This window comes from Triturus cristatus, chromosome 3_1, assembly GCF_964204655.1.
Source record: "Triturus cristatus chromosome 3_1, aTriCri1.1, whole genome shotgun sequence".
NCBI lineage: Eukaryota > Metazoa > Chordata > Amphibia > Caudata > Salamandridae > Triturus > Triturus cristatus.
This window is the reverse complement of record NC_140583.1, coordinates 15,238,183-15,259,064: the sequence shown is the minus strand read 5'-3', so window position 1 is coordinate 15,259,064 and position 20,882 is coordinate 15,238,183. Positions and strand designations below refer to the sequence as shown.

The following is a 20,882-nucleotide window of genomic DNA, read 5'->3' as shown; positions in this document are numbered from 1 at the left end:
TAGATCACACCACAGTATCCTCCACTAACAGACCAGAGGATCCCTTCCAGTAGATCACACCAGAGTATCCTCCACTAATAGTCACACCAGCTGATCTCCGTCCAGTAGATCACACCCGAGTATCCTCCACTAATAGTCCCACCAGCTGATCCCCTTCCAGTAGACCACACCCGAGTATCTGCCATTAACAGACCAGTTGATCCCCTTCCAGTAGATCACACCAGAGTATCCTCAATTAATAGACCAGTTGATCCCCTTCCAGTAGATCACACCAGAGAATCCTCCACTAATAGTCACACCAGCTGATCCCCTTCCAGTAGATCACACCGAGTATCCTCCACTAATAGTCACATCAGCTGATCCCCTTCCAGTAGATTACACCAGAGTACCCTTCACTAATAGTCACACCAGCTGATCCCCTTCCAGTAGATCACACCTGAGTATCCGCCATTAACAGACCAGTTGATCCCCTTCCAGTAGATCACACCAGAGTATCCTCCACTAATAGTCACATCAGCTGATCCCCTTCCAGTAGATTACACCAGAGTACCCTCCACTAATAGTCACACCAGCTGATCCCCTTCCAGTAGATCACACCCGAGTATCCGCCATTAACAGACCAGTTGATCCCCTTCCAGTAGATCACACCAGAGTATCCTCCATTAACAGACCAGTTGATCCCCTTCCAGTAGATCACAGCCGAATATCCTCCATTAACAGACCAGTTGATCTCCTCCCAGTAGAAAACACCCGAGTATCCTCCACTAATAGTCACACCAGCTGATCCCCTTCCAGTAGATCACACCCGAGTGTCCTCCACTAATAGTTACACCAACTGATCTCCTTCCAGTAGATCACACCAGCGTATCCTCCACTAATATTTGCACCAACTGATCCCCTTCCAGTAGATCACACCCGAGTATCCTCCACTAATAGTCACATCAGCTGATCCCCTTCCAGTAGATTGCACCAGAGTATCCTCCATTAACAGACCAGTTGATCCCCTTCCAGTAGATCACACCAGAGTATCCTACACTAATAGTCACACCAGCTGATCCCCTTCCAGTTGATCACACCCGAGTATCCTCCACTAATAGTTACACCAACTGATCTCCTTTCAGTAGATCACACCAGCGTATCCTCCACTAATATTTACACCAACTGATCCCCTTTCAGTAGATCACACCAGAGTATCCTCCGCTAAGAGTCACACCAGCTGATCCCCTTCCAGTAGATTACATCCGAGTATCCTCCACTAACAGTCACACCATTTGATCCCCTTCCAGTAGATCACACCAGAGTATCCTCCATTAACAGACCAGTTGATCCCCTTCCAGTAGATCACACCAAAGTATCCTCCACTAATAGTTACACCAACTAATCTCCTTCCAATAGATCACACCAGCGTATCCTCCACTAATATTTACACCAACTGATCCCCTTTCAGTAGATCACACCAGAGTATCCTCCACTAATAGTTACACCAACTGATCTCCTTCCAGTAGATCACACCGAGTATCCTCCACTAATAGTTTCACCAACTGATCCCCTTTCAGTAGATCACACCAGAGTATCCTCCATTAACAGACCAGTTGATCCCCTTCCAGTAGATCACACCAGCGTATCGTCCACTAATAGTCATAACAGTTGATCCCTTCCAGTAGATCACCCATGAATATGCCTTCCAGTAGATCACACCAGAGCATCTTCCATTAACAGTCCTCCCAGATGACCCTCATCCGTTAGACTGCACCACATGATCCTTTCCCTCACCCTGAGATCCCGGCTCACCTGCCGCTCACTTGGATGTCCTGCCCATTCTTCTTCCACTTCACCTCAGCATCGGGGTTGGCCACCTCTACCACCAACTTAATTTTCTGACCTTTGTCCACTTGATACGCAGCATCCAACTTCTTCAAAAAAGCTGTGAAGAAAAATGTTGTGTTGGTAAAAGTGTGAGTGACAAGCTTTTCTGTGCATTCAGATGCCACTGCCCGGGGGCTCTCCACTGGCTTGCCACCCGCAGTTCCATTTCAGTCACTTCCTGGTTCCCCCTGTACTTCCCAGATGGTTTCTTCTATCCCTTTCTCTCACACACCTATTTCCTCTACTGACCTTTCTCTCTGTATACCTTTAGAGATAGTTCTAAGCAGCAGCGGCCTCTGCAGGTAAGCGCGGTGGGGCCAGCAGGGGGGGGGGGGGGGGGTTTCGAGAGATGACCATGAGGGAAAATTAATTACTTATTTAATTTTACCGTGTGATCGTCTCTCGAAATCCCCCCCAGCCAGCCCCATCACTCTTACCTGCAGCGACCGCGTCTGGTTTCAAGTTGTTTCTTTGCCCCGGTCCAAGCACTCTTAGTGCTTCAAATTCCTTCTTCTCTGTTTTACCTAGAATTTAAAGCTCTTAAACCTGATTTTCCAAAGTGCTTGGTTATAACCCCTCTCCATGGCAAGGGGTGAACACACGTGTCTAGGGGTCTGGTGCAGATATTGCCTGGAAAGGCCACCCAAGTAAGAGATGTGGGGTCCACTCATGACTGACCCCTGCCCTTACCATCCGAAGGCCAGTCTTAGGAAAAGGCTAACAGTCTGGAAGGCCAGGCCAGAGTAAGGCAGAAGCTGCTAGCCTAGGACTGAAGAAAGTCTTAGGGACAGAGTGGAAGCCTAGATCCCTAGATCAGTGAAATGCAGAAATTGGAGGGATTGGACTGTAGACCTGTCATAGGGAGAGAGCACTCTAGGCCAGTCTTTGAGATAGGATGGAAGCCTAGGGCTCCAGCCCAGTGTTAGGGAGAGGCTGGAAGCCAGGAATCCAGCCCAGTGTTAGGGAGAGGCTGGAAGCCAGGACTCCAGGCCAGTGTTAGGGAGAGGCTGGAAACCAGGACTCCAGCCCAGTGTTAGGGAGAGGCTGTAAGCCAGGAATCCAGCCCAGTGTTAGGGAGAGGCTGGAAGCCAGGACTCCAGGCCAGTGTTAGGGAGAGGCTGGAAACCAGGACTCCAGCCCAGTGTTAGGGAGAGGCTGGAAGCCAGGACTCCAGACCAGTGTTAGAGAGAGGCTGAAAGCCAGGAATCCAGGCCAGTGTTAGGGAGAGGCTGGAAGCCAAGGACTCCAGACCAGTGTTAGGGAGAGGTTGGAAGCCAGGAATCCAGGCCAGTGTTAGGGAGAGGCTGGAAGCCCAGGACTCCAGGCCAGTGTTAGGGAGAGGCTGGAAGCCCAGGACTCCAGGCCAGTGTTAAGGAGAGGTTGATAGCCTAGGACTCCAGACCAGTGTTAGAGAGAGGCTGGAAGCCAAGGACTCCAGACCAGTGTTAGGGAGAGGCTGGAAGCCAGGAATCCAGGCCAGTGTTAGGGAGAGGCTGGAAGCCCAGGACTCCAGGCCAGTGTTAGGGAGAGGCTGGAAGCCCAGGACTCCAGGCCAGTGTTAGGGAGAGGCTGGAAGCCCAGGAATCCAGGCCAGTGTTAAGGAGAGGTTGATAGTCTAGGGCTCCAGACCAGTGTTAGGGAGAGGCTGGAAGCCAGGACTCCAGGATGGTTTAGAGATAGCCTGAAGCCCAGGACTCCAGGCCAGTGTTAGGGAGAGGCTGGAAGCCCAGGACTCCAGGCCAGTGTTAGGGAGAGGCTGGAAGCCCAGGACTCCAGGCCAGTGTTAGGGAGAGGCTGGAAGCCCAGGACTCCAGGCCAGTGTTAGGGAGAGGCTGGAAGCCCAGGACTCCAGGCCAGTGTTAGGGAGAGGCTGGAAGCCCAGGACTCCAGGCCAGTGTTAGGGAGAGGCTGGAAGCCCAGGACTCCAGGCCAGTGTTAGGGAGAGGCTGGAAGCCCAGGACTACAGACCAGTGTTAGGGAGAGGCTGGAAGCCCAGGACTCCAGGCCAGTGTTAGGGAGAGGCTGGAAGCCCAGGACTACAGACCAGTGTTAGGGAGAGGCTGGAAGCCAGGAATCCAGGCCAGTGTTAGGGAGAGGCTGGAAGCCAGGAATCCAGGCCAGTGTTAAGGAGAGGTTGATAGTCTAGGGCTCCAGACCAGTGTTAGGGAGAGGCTGGAAGCCAGGACTCCAGGATGGTTTAGAGATAGCCTGAAGCCCAGGACTCCAGGCCAGTGTTAGGGAGAGGCTGGAAGCCCAGGACTCCAGGCCAGTGTTAGGGAGAGGCTGGAAGCCCAGGACTCCAGGCCAGTGTTAGGGAGAGGCTGGAAACTTTGTAATAATTTTCCCGACCCGTTTCAATCCCTTCGAGAAAAGTGGCAAACCAATTTGGGACTAATTGAGGATGATGATTGGCAAACGGCGTTGATGTCCCCAAAGGAGGCAGCCATCCCTCTTAGACTCCACTTTATCCAACTAAAAGTCTTGCATAGAAGTACCTCACGGGGGTCCTCTTCCAAAGATTGGCAGTAGACAGGATGCCCTGTGCGTCCGCTGTTGTCAAGGGGAGGCAACTTATGGGAATGTCCCACATACAGGCCTTATGGGAAAAGGCTACACAACACATGCAGAGTGCAATAGGGAAAGATATTACAATGACACCACAACTGGGGCTCCTCAACATATGGGAGGCGACAGACCTTACTTGGGTGGAACAACAGTGGGTTGCCCTAGGATTTACACTGGTAAAACGCAACATAGCAATGGAGTGGGGGGCAGCTGAGATCCCATCATCGAGGAGCTGGGCAAGGGACCTAGATAAATGCAGGATAGCAGAAAAAGAGGTATTCAAGTTTAGAGGATGTCCCAAGAAATGGGATAGGAATAGGTGAACTGTGTGTCTCGCTTACTACGGAGATGGAAATGACAGAGAACTGATGGAACAGACAGGATACAAATGGCTGATAGACAGTGAACGGTTATCAGATATGCTTTGTGGACAACATTTGTATGAATATGTACTGATTGTTGATATACCTGTGACTGATATGATTTTGTCATAATAAAAACATCTTTAAGAAGAAAAAAAAAAAAGAACGAAAAACTCATGATGAAACTCTAAATAAAGTACTAAATATCTTTCAAAACCAGGGTATTGTTCTTAAAAGAGACAAGTGTGAATTCTTAAAAGATAGGGTGGAATACCTCAGCCATGTAAGTTCAAGTTCTGGTAATGAACCTAAACCTGGACTAGTAAATACCATTCTAGACGCACCTCCTCCAACTGACAAGAAGGGAAAAACCAAGCCAGTGATTAGTCGCCCCTGTACTAGACAAAAAAAGGCTTCTAACACTCCCCTCCCTAGCCTTACCGCTATCGATAAAATGTTGGAAAAAACTATAGGGGTGGTGGCTTCTGCAATCGAGAATACTGAACGACGCCTCTCTCTTACCCCAAGTTTGCTTCCCTCTTCATTACTTGGGAATGTTTCCACTTCTACAGATAGCAATCAGGTTTCGCTGCCTGTATCCTCATTTGCTGAACTTCCTTGTGCTCAAGCTATTCTGGCGGCCAGTCCTGTGGCCACCTTATTGAATAATACACCCCCTCCCCAGGTCCCTCAAGCAACATCTAGGAATCAAAAATCTCGTGGTAAAAACAAAAAGGTAAAGCAATCTTCTAAGCCTCCAATTAACAACCCTGCATCTAGAACTTCTCCTGACCTAGGTTTAACTCATTTCTCAGCTTCCCCAGCACCTCTAGTATGGGCTACCCATCTATTGATCGACTTACAAACACAATTGGAATTACTCATCACTTCCCAATTTAAAAGTCTGATGAGTAAAATTGATAGAGTCGTATCTTTAATCAATAGTAAATCATCTGGGCATTCACTTGCCCCTTCCGGGAGCGGGATTACTGACAAGGCTCCTGCGACCTCCACACTCAGTCATCAAGGCTCCTGTCCTACTGCATCCGTATCTGGTTTTAATGATATTGAGGCACGGGCACCAACCACAACGAATGCTCTTTTTCCTATCTTAAGCTTTAATGCACCTAATTTTCCCTCACTCCCTAGGTCTTCTTTGCCCGAACTTAATGTGCCTCCACCTCTTTCCTCATTTGCTACTATAACATCTGGTAAGAAGAGAGTGGACAGTGCTTTGATATCACATTCTAAAGATGGGAATGACCATAGTACTGGACAATTGCCATCAGCACCCCTTCCTCAGCTGCCCCCGGAGGCCTCGCCATATGTGGTGGTTCTCACAGGTGTTCCCCCTTTGTCTGGTGCTCGCCAGGAATCCTTCCCCGAGCTGAAGAACAAGGTTACTCATTGGCTGAATACTTTTAGATCCTTACCAAGAGGGGGTAATGGGGAAATTTTGTTTGTGCGAAGGGTATGTTGGCTGGGGGTGAACCAAAAAGACAAGGGAGGGGATTGTGTTATTATTAACTTTAGGGACCCTAGAGTGGCTAATTTCATTCTCGAATGGCAAGGATCGCCTTCCCAGAGCTCAATTCTACCTCTCCCTTTGGGTTATTTTTATCAACGGCCGGCCACTTTGGCAAGATCTGCCTCAAGGAACTTCTATTTTGATCCGCAAACTGTTGCCTATAATATTCCAGTTGCCAACTCTTTTGGCTGTTTGGATAGCGAGGCCTGACTAGTTTCTTGTGTGCGGGTTTCTGGTTTACCACTTGGTAGGGGGGCCAACGCATTCAAGTTGGAGGGGGAGAGTGCTGAGGCTGATCACCTTACTGCAAGTTATCTCAATACACTTGCAACTTCCCCTGGCTCTAGTATTGGTATACTTGTCGACGACGTAGATTTAACATCGGTCCTTCACCAAGACCATCTCCCAAGTCCTGAGATTGAACCTCGTACCTCTTTCAGGGTTGCTAATTCTGGCTCCTTAATCGGGTCATGGAATGTAGCAGGGTTAGGTAATAAACTTCTTAATCCCGACTGGGAGGCACTGATAGATGATTACGACCTTTGCCTTTTTCAAGAGACCTGGATGACAACATCTCCGATTAGGGCTGGTTTTGCTTCTTATAGTGTCCCGGCGGTGCGGGGTCTTAGGGGACGACCCTCGGGGGGTCTATGTATTTGGGTGGCTACCCATCTGGGGTGTACAGTTAGAGTCATCAATTCCCACTCTCTAGATATTCTTTGTATTATTTTGAAGTTTGGGGACGGTACCTCGATACTGGTAATTAATATCTATTTACGCCCCACTCCCTTACCATTGGGACTCACCATTCTCAATGCCCTCAACGACCTTCTGACCCTGTTTCCTTCCTTTCCCTATAAGATTATTGGGGGTGACTTCAACTGCCATTTCGAACCCCTGGCTGGCATCCCCTTTATTGCTCTCGAGGAAGATTCAACCTGGAATATCCAGGACTGTCTTATGTATCCTGCTCTACGTCTTACACCTTTAGCTATTGAGATTAATAAGCTCCTTGTCTTTCGCTCTCTTTGAGCCTGCAATGGCAGACTTGCTCCTGATGCCCCGGGGATGCATACTTATAATAGACAAGGTAAAAGCTCAACCATTGATTACATCTTGGTAAATGTGGAATTTTGGTCCCATCTTAAGTCTTTTACCATAGTGGTTAGGGCTGACAGCGATCACAATCTCCTTACTTTGGAATTGTTGCACCATTTGGATCCAGCACGAGCTCCAGGGGTACCGGTCCAATCTATTGTACCCAATTTAACAGTGGTGGCAGGTGGTCGACATATCAGGTGGGCCAAGTTTTTGACAACCCCAAATAAAATTGCTGCATTATATTCCTGTGTGGCCATTTATTTAGCTGAAGCATTTGTCCTTATGGAGGGTAGTCAGGACTTATCTTATTTTCAAGAGCTAGAGACTATCCACACTAAACTCTTTTCTATGGCCGCTAGTTTCTTTTATGCTGCGGTAAAACCAAAGCAGAATGGGGTGAGGACTCAAGCCAGCTGGTTCAACTCTAGCTGCAGGGAGGCTAAACGGGCACTCATATGGGAGGTGAAAAATGGTACCCCACATAGTATCAGAGGAGCCAGATCCCTGTACAAATCTGTTACATCTGAATCTAAAAAAGATTGTGAGGTTGCCAGATGGGCCAGTATAAAGGACGCCCTGGATAGCCATGATTCCAGGACTTTTTGGAATTTAGTCAGGTGTGGTAGACACGAGGGATCTTCAGCTATAACACCTGGCTTAAGTGAAGAGGTCTGGCTGAGGCATTTTAAACCCCTTTTTAGCGTTCCAATAAGCGATAATGTGGTCGAACCATCACCAATTCTGACTAGGATATTGCCCCAAATGATTAACGAAGTAAGGGTGCCTGATTTACCACTTTGCACTTCACATGAAATTCAGGCTGCCCAAATGAGTCTTTCTTCTGGTAAAGCCCCTGGCTTAGATAGGATCCCCGGGGACCTATTTACTAGTGAACCGCTGGTCTGGGTACCATACCTACTGATATATTTTAACGCAATCCTCTCCGGTATGGCTATTCCACACACTTGGAAGGGTGCAGAAATTGTACCTATCCACAAGAAGGCCTCTCCATTAGATTCAGCAAATTATCAGCCTATCAGTCTTATCGATGTTCTTCAAAAAGTGTTCGCCAGAATTTTATTAACTAGGCTTGAAAGCTGGATGGAAGAATTTCACATCCTATCGCCCTTTCAAGCAGGCTTTCGCCCTAGGGTGTCCACAACCGATCAACTGTTTAGGCTACAGCTGGTTCACTGGAAGACGGTCTTTTTGGGGAAGGGCTCTCTCTACCTGATGTTTGTGGATCTTAGATCCGCCTTTGATCTGGTACAGAGGGATAAGCTCTGGTTAATTTTGCTTGAGATAGGCGCTCCCCCATACCTTTGTGACCTCTTCAGGCGTCTCCATTCAGGAACGTTTGCGAGGGTTCGTTACGGTAAGAATGGTGAGCTTTCTGCCCCCTTTCCGGTAGATAGGGGTGTCAGACAGGGGTGTGTGTTGGCCCCCACCCTATTTACCCTATTTATCAATGGTTTGATTTCACACCTCTTGGGGGTAAAGGATCTTGATTCTCCGATTCTAGCAGCACGCAGAATACCAGCCCTAATGTTCGCTGACGACACCCTCTTGCTCTCAAAATCCCCAATGGGTGCTCAGCGTACTTTGGAGGCTTTTTGCTCGTTCTGCCGCTCTAGAAATTTGGAGATAAACCTCTCTAAAACTAAATTTATGGTTTTTAATTCTAAACCATCAACTTACCCCCACCCACACTTGGAGGGATGTTTTCTTGAAAGAGTTTCTACTTTTGAATATTTGGGAGTCACTTTCAATGATAGAATGGAGTGGGACTCTCATATGGTCAAGGCTAACCTTAAGTTGATTCAATCAACAGGTGGAATTTTAAAGGTCTTTAATGAATGTTCTTACAAACCCCTGGGCCCCCCAGTGGAAATATACAGGGCTCAGGCTAGGGGAGCGGCATTATACGGCGTAGAGCTTTGGGGCCATGTTAACGCCAGCCTTATGTCCGTCACTGAAAATAATTTCATTAGGCGTCTTCTTAATCTCCCTAAGAGCACTCCTTTGATCCCTCTCAGAATGGATTTGGGATTGGTCCCCATCCAGGAAACCATTTTTCATCGACCCCTGTTATATTGGAGGAGACTTTGGTCTACACCCTGATAAGCTACAAGGAGGAGTTAGCCGACTTATTGTCTATTAGGGGTTCGGGTAACATCTTGTGGCTTAAACACGTCAAACAACTCTGTTACGATATACACAGGGATGATTTGTGGACTTCACCTGAAACATCTTGTCCTCTGATTAGTAAGAGGGCGTTGGGGGTTATTCTTAAACAACACCATCTGAATCTCCGTGATCTGAATTCTAGCTTGGGCAGGCTGTCTCTCCTCTTTTTGGAGGTGAAAGACCATTATCTTTTTGAAAAATTCCTTCGCTAGCAAAAAAACTTTATCTCCAATTCAGACACGGATCCCTACCACTGCGGGCTCTGTCAAATAAACGGTTGCCCTCCTCTAGGTGGTGCCCCTGCCCTGGTTGTGTTCTTGTGGAGGAGACTGACTTGCATGCTTTGCTTTTTCGTCCCTCTTACACCAGGGCACGATCTAAATGGATCATTTCTCTTTGCAAATTAAGAGGTCTTAGGGACTATAGGGAAGTTTTCAGACTCTTAAAATATGATACGTCCCCTGTGTTTGTATTTGCCACTTCGAAATTCCTCCTATGTTGTATGTACGGAATGCAATAATTAAGGCGAATTACGTCTAGCATTATGATGTTTTACTTGAGACTATTGTTCCCAATTTGGCCATTGATTGTTTTACTGTGCTATCTTTTTAGTATATTTTATTCCTTTTAATGTATTATGGTATAATATGAACCATTAATTTTTATTAATGTGCAATATGTATTATATATTTGTGCTTTTATGGTTTGCAACCCAAATAAAGCTTTATGAATTGAATTGAATTGACAAGAAGGGAGTAAAATCTTTTTTAGGTTTGAGTGAATTCTATTCACGTTTCATTCATAATTTTGCTGCTAAAGTGAGACTCATATCAAATTTGTTAAAGAAAAATGTTGAATTTGAGTGGAATGATGATTGTAAGAAGGCCTTTGAGTGGTTGAAAACTCAGCTGTCGTGTTCAAGCACTCAAATTGTATGATCCTACCCTTTAATCGTGTGCCAGCGGTTGATGCCAGCAAGTTTGGTTTGGGTGCGGTCTTGACACAAAATTCTGGGAAAGATGATCATACTTTTGGTTTTGCCTCCAGGGTACTCCGAGATGCAGAAATACATTATTCCATTTTTGAAAAGGAATTGTTAGCATGCTGGTGGCCACAGAAGACATTCACAGCTATCTGTGGGGGAGGCGGATTATCCTTCAAACAGACCACAAACCGTTGGTGTTTCTGAGTGGTATCAATTCTAAAAATAAAGCTCCCAGAATAGCGAGATTTACTGCGAGACTTCTACAATTTCAGTTTAACGCAGTTCATATACTGGGGAAAAAGTATTAGCGCTGCTATTTTTCATGCGTCCCTAGTACTTCTAATGGTCTGTGTCAAGAGGAGCGAATGGCTGGAGAGTTTACTGATGACACTGAGGACGAGAGTTGCTTTGTTGCTGCTCTTGAACCAGAGCCAGTGGGTTCATTTTCAGAATCTAAATGGAAAACAGCTACCAAGGAGGATGTCTTGTTACAAGAGGTTGGTGTGTACACCAAGGATGGTGTGCTGTTTCAAGAGGTTGGTGTGTACACCAAGGAGGGTGTGCTGTTTCAAGAGGTTGGTGTGCTGTTTCAAGAGGTTGGTGTGTACACCAAGGAGGGTGTGCTGTTTCAAGATGTTGGTGTGTACACCAAGGAGGGTGTGCTGTTTCAAGAGGTTGGTGTGTACACCAAGGAGGGTGTGCTGTTTCAAGAGGTTGGTGTGTACACCAAGGAGGATGTCTTGTTACAAGAGGTTGGTGTGTACACCAAGGACGATGTCTTGTTACAAGAGGTTGGTGCGTACACCAAGGAGGGTGTGCTGTTTCAAGAGTTTGGTGTGTACACCAAGGAGGATGTATTGTTACAAGAGGTTGGTGTGTACACCAAGGAGGATATCTTGTTACAAGAGGTTGGTGTGTACTCCAAGGAGGGTGTGCTGTTTCAAGAGGTTGGTGTGTACACCAAGGAGGATGTCTTGTCACAAGTGGTTGGTGTGTACACCAAGGAGGGTGTGCTGTTTCAAGAGGTTGGTGTGTACACCAAGGAGGATGTCTTGTTACAAGAGTTTGGTGTGTAGACCAAGGAGGATGTCTTGTTACAAGAGGTTGGTGTGTACACCAAGGAGGATGTCTTATTACAAGAGGTTGGTGTGTACACCAAGGAGGATGTCTTGTTACAAAAGATTGGTGTGTACACCAAGGAGGGTGTGCTGTTTCAAGAGGTTGGTGTGTACACCAAGGAGGATGTCTTGTTACAAGAGTTTGGTGTGTAGACCAAGGAGGATGTCTTGTTACAAGAGGTTGGTGTGTACACCAAGGAGGATGTCTTGTTACAAGAGGTTGGTGTGTACACCAAGGAGGGCTGGCCGAATGAAAAAGAATTGCAGTCGAATATTCAACCATTTTACAGGTAGCTGATGAGTTGTCTATGGAGGACCGATTCATTCTACGACTGGATAAATTAGTACCTCAAGGGAGTCTCAGGAAACAAATATTAGAGAGTGCTCATGAAGGGTGCGTGAATGACAATCAAGTCTTTATGTGCACTCGTAGGGTCTTTTCTCTGAGGGGTGGTTTCTTTACTACAACTTGTCACCAAAAACAATGTAGTAGAGAAGACGGCAAAGTCATAAAATTAACTCAGTGGTTATTTGAAATCAGGCCAGAAACCACCCGATGCTGCAGTTACACCGGCACAATGCTCATCTCACCACCAACTGTCATTATGTAGCTCACATGCCAAGTGGGACGTGAGTTCACATGTCTAGAGACACACAGGGACAAATCTACAAGGAGTTAATGCTGCCGTAGCGGCACTTTTTTGACAGTAAAGCAGCAATTTTTTTATCGCCATATGTACAAGCTGTCGCTAACCTCAGTTAGCGTCAGTTTTTCGGCGAAAATGTGCATTTTAAAGATCTCCACTTCTGTTAGCGATAGTTAACAAAAATGAGATGCAAGGTAGGCGATCCCGTGTAAAAACGTCCGCTAACCCCACTTTGCGATATTTACAAGGAATTCCTTGTATGGAGCAAGACCAAAAAAACTGCCTCTAACTGCAGTTAGTGGCAGTTTTTTAAGACCAGAAATAGCTGGTCTTAAAAATGGTGCAAAGACTTGGGGCCTCATTTCAGCAGGTTTTGGTGCTGGACAGCGCTGCAAGGAACGTTGCTGCGCTGCCCTGCGACAAATCTACAAGGCAGGAATGCGCACCATCAATAAGATAGGGTGCATTCCTGGGCCGCATTCATGAAAAGTGTTGCAGCGCTGCGACAAAACAGCGTTGCAGCACTTTTTACTACGCTCTTCTTGCTACACCATGGATGTGCTGTTTTCACTGTACAGCACTCCATGTCCGATTAATGATAGATACATCTGGAATCCTGATGTATTTGTCAGCGCTAAAGTCACGCATTGCTGTAGTTGTGTCACTAGCATGACGCAACTCCAGCAATGCATGGGGACAGCCTATCCCTGTGGCACTGCGTCACCCTTACACCTACCATGAGGCAGGCGTAAAGTGCAGATGCAGTGCCATCCTACAGCTGTCTCAGAGAAATCTAATGGATTTCACTGTGCCACTCCTATAAGGCTTTGTTGCGTGGGAATGCCCACCCTGCATACATCATACCTGATGCAGGTATAATGTGGCACAGGGCTTCACAAGGTCACACGTATGCCTACATGCGTCACTTTGCAAATACGGCACAATGTGATGCAAGAATCACGCTGCAAGTACATCAAGAAACTGATGCACTGTTGGGGTGAAACTGTCAGAAGGGTCTTATGAATAAGACCCCCTGTCTTTATCGCCTACGTTGGCGCACAATGGCTGCCATGCGCCAACGCAGGCACCTTTGTGCCATGGGTGACTGTGTTGCCGAGTTGATTGATGTTGTGGCTCCATCACTTCTCGAGACGTCTGCAGGGCATCTGGACTAGTGGAGGGCGGGAATGAACCAGCTGGCCTTCTTGGAGTGTTGTATGTCTGGTCTTTTCTTGAGGGGTGCCAGGGTGTCGGCACAGTTGGAGATCCATCGGTGGAGGTTGCGCACTGCAGTTTTATCATCTGTAAGCGTTGGCAGAGTGGTGGTGCCGAGGGAGTTGACGAGAAGTTCTTCATGGCCTTCATCCAGCTGCTAGGGGGGCGATGATGGCAGTGGAGTGCTGTGGGCATGGTGAAGACGTGATGTATACAATGATAGTCGGTCCAGGAGTGTCTGGTGGTGTGGCTGTAGTTTAAGTTCCCGCTGGCGGAGACGTGCTCGAGCGTGTGTCCTGCTATGTGGGTTGGTGTGATGACTAGCTGCTTGAGTCTGATGTTGGCGAGCTTCCCCAGGAGGTGGTGGTGCTCTGGACACTGGAGTTGTCCAGGTGGAACTTGAGGGCTCCCGAGTAGGATTGGAGAGCCTGGGGTGCAATGAGGTCTACAATGGTATCGGTGAATGGGGGTCCATGGCCCAGTGGGGCTGCAGATGAAGGTGCCGCAGAGGATGGGGTTGGTCCGGATCCGGAAGTGGAGGTGTTCCATGGTCACCGTTGGGTCATTAGAGTGCGTGGTCAGTCGGAGTGTGCTTTTGTAGGAGATGGCAATGCCTCCTCCTGGACTGTCAGGGTGGTCCTTGTGGTTGATTTATTAGCCGCCAGGGATAGCGATGTCTGGTCCAGAGCAGAGGTTGGTCCAGGTTTCCGTGAAGAAGGCGATGTCTGAAGAGGTGGGCGTCGAGGAGGCCTTAGATTTCTGTTGCGTGTTTTTGGAGTGACCGTACATTGAGGAGGATGCAGTTGAGAAGGTCGGGGGCAACGTTGGTCGGCTGGGCGGCAAGAGGCACTGGTGTGCTGATGTGGCAGAAGGTGCATTTATAGTTTCAACAGGTGCAGGGTTCAAGAGAATTCCACAGTGTTGCTAGATGGCAGGCGATGTGGCGTCCAGTTTTGATGGCGAGGAGAATGCTGGCGTCGTAGCGGTGGAGTGTCTGAGAGTAGGTGTCCTTGGTGCTGGACGCGGTCCAGGGGCAGACAGACACAGACGGGCATTCCCTACTGTTGCAATATGCGTAGTATTAATATGCATTGTAACGGATTGTAATGTGTTGGTATGTGCCGTAATGTCATATATTCCTTTGGCACACCAGTGGTACACACGCTTTGCATGGGCACACAGCGTCCGCCATTGAGAAGTGCTGCGGGGGGACCTGGACAGCTGGGAGGCGGGAAACTCGGGAAAGGACACAGGAGGGGGTGGGGACGCAGGGGGGTTGTGAGCGGGGGTTGTAAATATTTTTTCTTATAAATTCCTACCTTGAGGCCAGGTCCCGCGTCTTCTGTGCCCCTGCTCTCCTGAGTCTGCTTCCAGGAACAGGAAGCAGGCAGCCAGGCTCCCTCCCCTAAGCCAAACACAACGATCCAATGCAGCATTGTGATTGTTCTTGAGGGCTGTGACTAGGCGTTCAGCCAGGGGCTGGAGGGTTGGGCATGTTCTCCATGCATGCTGTAATGCAGCCTGCATTGCGAACAGGGAAGTGCGCATGACTCCTTTGGGCGGCCTGAGAGGGCCGACCAAACAGTCATTGCACACTTGAGTGGGCATACCACTCTGCTCTGCCCAGCCCCGCGAGTGGAGCAGCCCACCCACCCTCCTGTCCACAAAGGAAACATAGCATGTGTGGCTCCGTGAGTGGAGCAGCCCCACCCACCCTCCTGCCCGCAAAGGCAACATAGCATGTGTGCATCAGAAAGAAATCATCATGTTATTATTTTGCCTCTTCTTGCACTGCTTGAAAGCAGTGCCGTGATGCTCTTCCACCATTGCGGATGAGCCGCCACTGGGGGTGGGTCATCCACAGGTGCTAGGCCTGGGCGACCCGACCCCCGGGCCTCCTCCGCTACGCGTCCCACCTTCCCCTTACCTGGACATTGACACCGTGGTGCAATCCGCTCTCTCCAAATCTGTGACCCAGCCAGCAGGAGCCTCAGCCAGGAGGGATTTCACAAGCCTGGGTACAGTAGTCGCCGACAAGTCCGCTGGTGAACCTCCCGATGCAAGTGATGCAACAGGGCCACCTTAGGCGTGAAGTTGCAGCGCTCCCGCCACACAATTTTGGAAGGGGCTTCACCCTGCACAGCATCCGGCCAGAGCAACATAATCCGGCCTGTGATGCAAAGAGGCGCCGCCCACCATTGGTAATCTCCTCCGTGCACTCTGGTGTAGTGGTGGATCATAGTATGCGACGCAGACCTCCCTTCGTTGGTGCGCAGGAGCGCCTCTACCATTCACAGCTCCAAGGGGCTCAAGGTGGTCTTCTCACACAGGTCAGCAATGGGTCTCCATGCGATCTGCCAGACTGCACCACCTGGTAAGGGCGATCGCCGTGCCTCATTGTCTACCGCCACTGCCCAGCAACTCCACAGCCCTCTGCATCCCACATCGGGTCCCAGGCGCAGGGCCAGCGAGGTTTTCAAGCCTCCAGATGCAGGTCCATCAAGGGTTCTAGGCTCCAGACGCATGTCCAACGAAGCATCCGGGCTCCAGACGCAGGCCCAGCAAGGCCTCCAGGCCCCAGACACAGGCCCAGCGAGGCCTCTGGGCCCCAGACACAGGCGCAGCGAGGCCTCCAGGCCCCAGACACAGGCGCAGCGAGGCCTCCAGGCCCCAGACACAGGCGCAGCGAGGCCTCCAGGCCCCAGACACAGGCCCAGCGAGGCCTCTGGGCCCCAGACACAGGCCCAGCAAGGCCTCTGGGCCCCAGACACAGGCGCAGCGAGGCCTCCAGGCCCCAGACACAGGCGCAGCGAGGCCTCTGGGCCCCAGGGACTGTCCGCGCTTTTAAGGTTTTGGATGCCGCGGTGTTGCAAGGAGTGCGCAATGAAAAGTGATGCATCGCTGGTTTTGCACCGCGATGCGCCTCTTTTCATAGCTGTAGCCCTGAATTTCCTCTTCCCCTGGAAGTCCGGCTGGTCATCCTGGATGTTGGGGGACTAGAGGGGGTTGTTGATCTGTGCCGCACTTGGCCCTGGCTGCTCCATTCTGCATTCCATTGCTTTTTTTCCTATTTTTCATTGGAGGTGGACTGATGGGCTATTTTTGCCTATAGAGGAAAAAAAGTTGGGCTCACTAACATGCGTTTTTTTGCTGCTAATGGGCCTTTGTTCGTTTTTGCCTGCCAACGCCAGAATTCCTATCGCCTTCACGCTAGTGTTAGTGGCAGTTTTCACAGTGGCTCCCTGAAACTATCGCCGTGTAGTGACGTCTTGTACATACGTCGCTAACAGGGCGGTAGTTTTCAGCGGTACGCAGCGTCAGGAAAACTGCCGCTATCCAGCGTTAGCAGTAGTTAACCCCAGTCCTTGTACATATGGCCCACAATGTCTCGAGGCAGAGTGAGCCACGAATACTACAGACTCCATAAGGTGGCAGCTTAGCACTTCAGGCCAGTCTTGTGGAGAGGGTTGTAGGCAGAGGCTGGGAGCCCAGGGCTGTCTAGGGAGTGAGTGATAAATCTGAGTTAATTGCTGATAATAGTATTTTACACCACATGACACTTTCGCTTTAATCCCTGTTTTTGTAGCTGGAAAACTCACAAAAGGTAAGGATGCATTTTCCACCTTATAGGTGACTCTTCACCCAATGCAGGGAACCGTTGGTGGCACGCCACTGCTCACACCTAGGTGCTGGAAGTGAAAGCTGGGGCAGGTTGCCGTGAGGCCGGTGCAGCCTGTGATCTCGCAGTGGTACTGTTCCCTTTCCCATGGAGGATGGCACAGGCCAGATCCAGTCCAGCCCTTTCTCTGACATCAGTATCAAGGCACTAAGATTCAGATCTTCAGGGAGCCTCTCGCCACGGGGCTCCTTCAAATATGGGCTACTTACTGTCCCCTCTTGAGACACTTTGAGCTCGTTCACAGCAAGTCCTATTATAGTGCCCAAATGCTAACAAGTTCATCACAGGCGCTTTCATAGCATCTATATTCCAATGCGTTCATGCCCCAACTTTTCATATAGCCCACCCATATGCCAATGTATTTATGCCACGCCCTTTCATAGCACCCATATGCCCAATTGCAAATGAGCTCAAGACAAGCCTTTTCGTAGCGCCCAAATGGTGTGCTACCTTTACATCCTGGGTAGTCCCTTAGGAGCCATTACATTGCATGCAGTATAGAGGAAGTCATTACATCACAGGCCATCCATCCCGAGTCAGAGCATCACAGAAAGTCCATCAGGAATCATTACATTCATGGCTGTCTGGGAAAGCTGTCCTCATCCGCCATCTTGTGCCGGGACAAACGAGAGGCATCAAAAATGGCCCTACCCTGCACACCTTCCCTCCATGGTCTGCTGTGTTGCCACTGCCCCTTCCTCCTGCTCTCCATGGTCAGGGTGTTGCTCCTGTTCCCATCTCCCTCTGGGCACTGTTGTCTAAGTCCGTGCCCCTATCCATTCCCCCTGCCCTCCATGGTCCATTGGTGTTTCCCTGCCCCCCCCGCTCCTGCCCTCAATGGTCTGTTGTGCCCCTCCTGCCTGCCCCGCATGGTCCACTTGCTGCCAGTGCCTCCCCTCTTGCCCTCCCTTGTTTGTATACATGCCCCTGCTCCTCCGCTTTGGCTCGCCATGGCCTATTGTGCTGCCACTGCCCAGTCCTCCTGCCCTGTATCAACAGCTTCCTTCCCCTGGCTTTTGCTGCCCCCTGTGCACCCATTTCCTCCTCTCTGTCCTGTGTGGTCTATTGTGCTTGTACTGATCTTGTCATCCGCCCTAAGTTGTGAGTGTGCTGCCCCTGTCACCTATCTTCAGGGCTGGACTGGCAGTAGCGGGCACAGGGCGTTTCCCCGGTGGGCCGCCAGGATGGGGGCCGGTTTTGGGCCCCCCGGGGGGCGCTTTTGTTACAGGACCGTTTTTGCAGAAAAGTTGCAATATCAGCCCCGGTGACAAAATCGGACGAAACTGGCCCTGGCAAAGTACTCGGCTGGCAGCCCCAATCCCCGGGAGGCCGCCCGAGCACTTTGCCAGGGCCAGTTTTTGTTCCCAGTCCGGCCATGCCTATCTCCTGCTCTCCACTGTCTGAGTCTGTGTCCCTACTCCATCCCTCCTGCCTTCCTTGGTCCATTGTGCTCCCACTCCCCCTCTCTCCTGCCGTCCAAGGTTTGTTGGGCTGCCACAGCCTCTCTTGACTGTCCTGCATGGTTGGTTTGCCGCCCTCTGCACCGTCCCCTCTGCCCTCTATCGTCTGTTGTTCTGCCACTGTCCCTCCTGTCTGCGTGGTCCATTGTTCTGCCACTACCCCTCCTGTCTGCATGGTCCATTGTTCTGCCACTGTCCCTCCTGTCTGCGTGGTCCATTGTTCTGCCACTGTCCCTCCCATCTGCGTGGTCCATTGTTCTGCCACTGTCCCTCCCATCTGTGTGGTCCATTGTTCTGCCACTGCCCCTCCTGTCTGCATAGTCCATTGTTCTGCCACTGCCCCTCCCGTCTGCGTGGTCCATTGTTCTGCCACTGTCTCTCTTGTCTGCGTGGTCCATTGTTCTGCCACTGCCCCTCCCCTCTGCGTGGTCCATTGTTCTGCCACTGTCCCACCCGTCTGCGTGGTCCTTTGTTCTGCCACTGTCCCTCCTGTCTGCGTGGTCCATTGTTCTGCCACTGTCCCCCCCCCGTCTGCGTGGTCCATTGTTCTGCCACTGTCCCCCCCGTCTGCGTGGTCCATTGTTATGCCACTGTCCCTCCTGTCTGCGTGGTCCATTGTTCTGCCATTGCCCCTCCCGTCTGCATGGTCCATTGTTCTGCCACTGTCCCTCCCGTCAGCATGGTCCATTGTTCTGCCACTGCCCTTCCCGTCTGCATGGTCCATTGTTCTGCCACTGTCCCCCCGTCTGCGTGGTCCATTGTTCTGCCACTGTCCCCCCCGTCTGCGTGGTCCATTGTTCTGCCACTGTCCCTCCCGTCTGCGTGGTCCATTGTTCTGCCACTGCCCCTCCTGTCTGCATGGTCCATTGTTCTGCCACTGTCCCTCCTGTCTGCGTGGTCCATTTTTCTGCCACTGTCCTTCCCGTCTGCGTGGTCCATTGTTCTGCCACTGCCCCTCCTGTCTGCGTGGTTCATTGTTCTGCCACTGCCCCTCCCGTCTGCGTGGTCCATTGTTCTGCCACTGTCTCTCCTGTCTGCGTGGTCCATTGTTCTGCCACTGCCCCTCCCGTCTGCATGGTCCATTGTTCTGTCCCACCTGCCTGCTCGGTGTGGTCAGCTTGCTGCCTCCACTGCGCCCCCATGCCGTCTGTGACCGAGTCCTTGCCCCTGCCCCCTCCCTACCCAAAGTTTTCAAATGAACAACTAGAGCGTTTACATTCTGCATTTATAACAAAAGTGTGATACACCTGAAATCATCTTCATGGAATAAAACGTGTAAAGCCGAATCGTTCTTTTGAAATGAAAAGTGAAGAAAAGGGAGGTTTTGCCCACAGAAGTTATGATTGATGCTCTAGAAAGCTAAAACGAGGACATCTGTTCCATACCTGCCAACATTCTATAACAGGAAAGTGGAAGGTTTCGAAAAACAGTCGTGGGAATGTATTTCCCCATTGACGTCTGTTGAAGCTGAGGCAGTTTCAGATGGGAGACGGCCAACATAGGGCCGTTTGGGAGTCCCCGCCTGAATCAGTTCTACCGTCCTGTATACTTTTCTGAGTTTTCAAATAGCAATATAGAGCTTTTTAATTAGTTGCTATTTTCATGTGGTTTTTTTCACCAGTAGATCACATTATTATTCTTTGCTCAAGTTACTTCAGCATTTTGCACGCTTCTACCATTGGGCTACACTGGGGGAGGGGCGGTGGTGATTTTGGGCTCTTTTTTCTTGGGTGGCTATCTTGAGAGATGTTTTTGTCATCTCCCCATTTAGTGCAGTTTTCAGTTTTACAGCTGTGATTCCATCAAGATGGCTTCAGATGTCCCACACGTTTTTCATAAATACAGAATGTCAGCGCTCTAGTTGTTTATCAGAACACCGTGGTGAAGCTGCAGTAATATACTGGTGAATCAGCTGGGAGCTGCAGCTGCTGCTGTTGGAAGTACATGTTTTACTCAGAATTTCAGACTTTATTCTCACGTAGTTGAGGAAGAAACTGTGAATTTATAGAAAATGTGCTCTTATTTTAGCTTCCGGTCTACCTTTTATCACCTCAATGCGAAAATCATGAGTGAAAACTGTTTTCACTCAAACATGATTCAGGAAATCCCAGCAGAGAATCATCATTTCACACAGGCTAAAACCATCTCAGAATACACCGCACTACTTAA

At 49.7% G+C, this 20,882-nt stretch overlaps 1 protein-coding gene across 1 annotated transcript in view; it reads right to left on the bottom strand.

The window, feature by feature from the left end:
* The window catches only part of MYBPC3 (myosin binding protein C3), a 423,360-nt gene that overhangs the window by 228,427 nt on the left and 174,051 nt on the right, over positions 1-20,882 (bottom strand). The window contains exon 13 of the mRNA XM_085646556.1: positions 1,792-1,924. Coding sequence (XP_085502682.1) covers positions 1,792-1,924 — 133 coding nt within the window. The remainder of the gene's footprint in view (positions 1-1,791; positions 1,925-20,882) is intronic.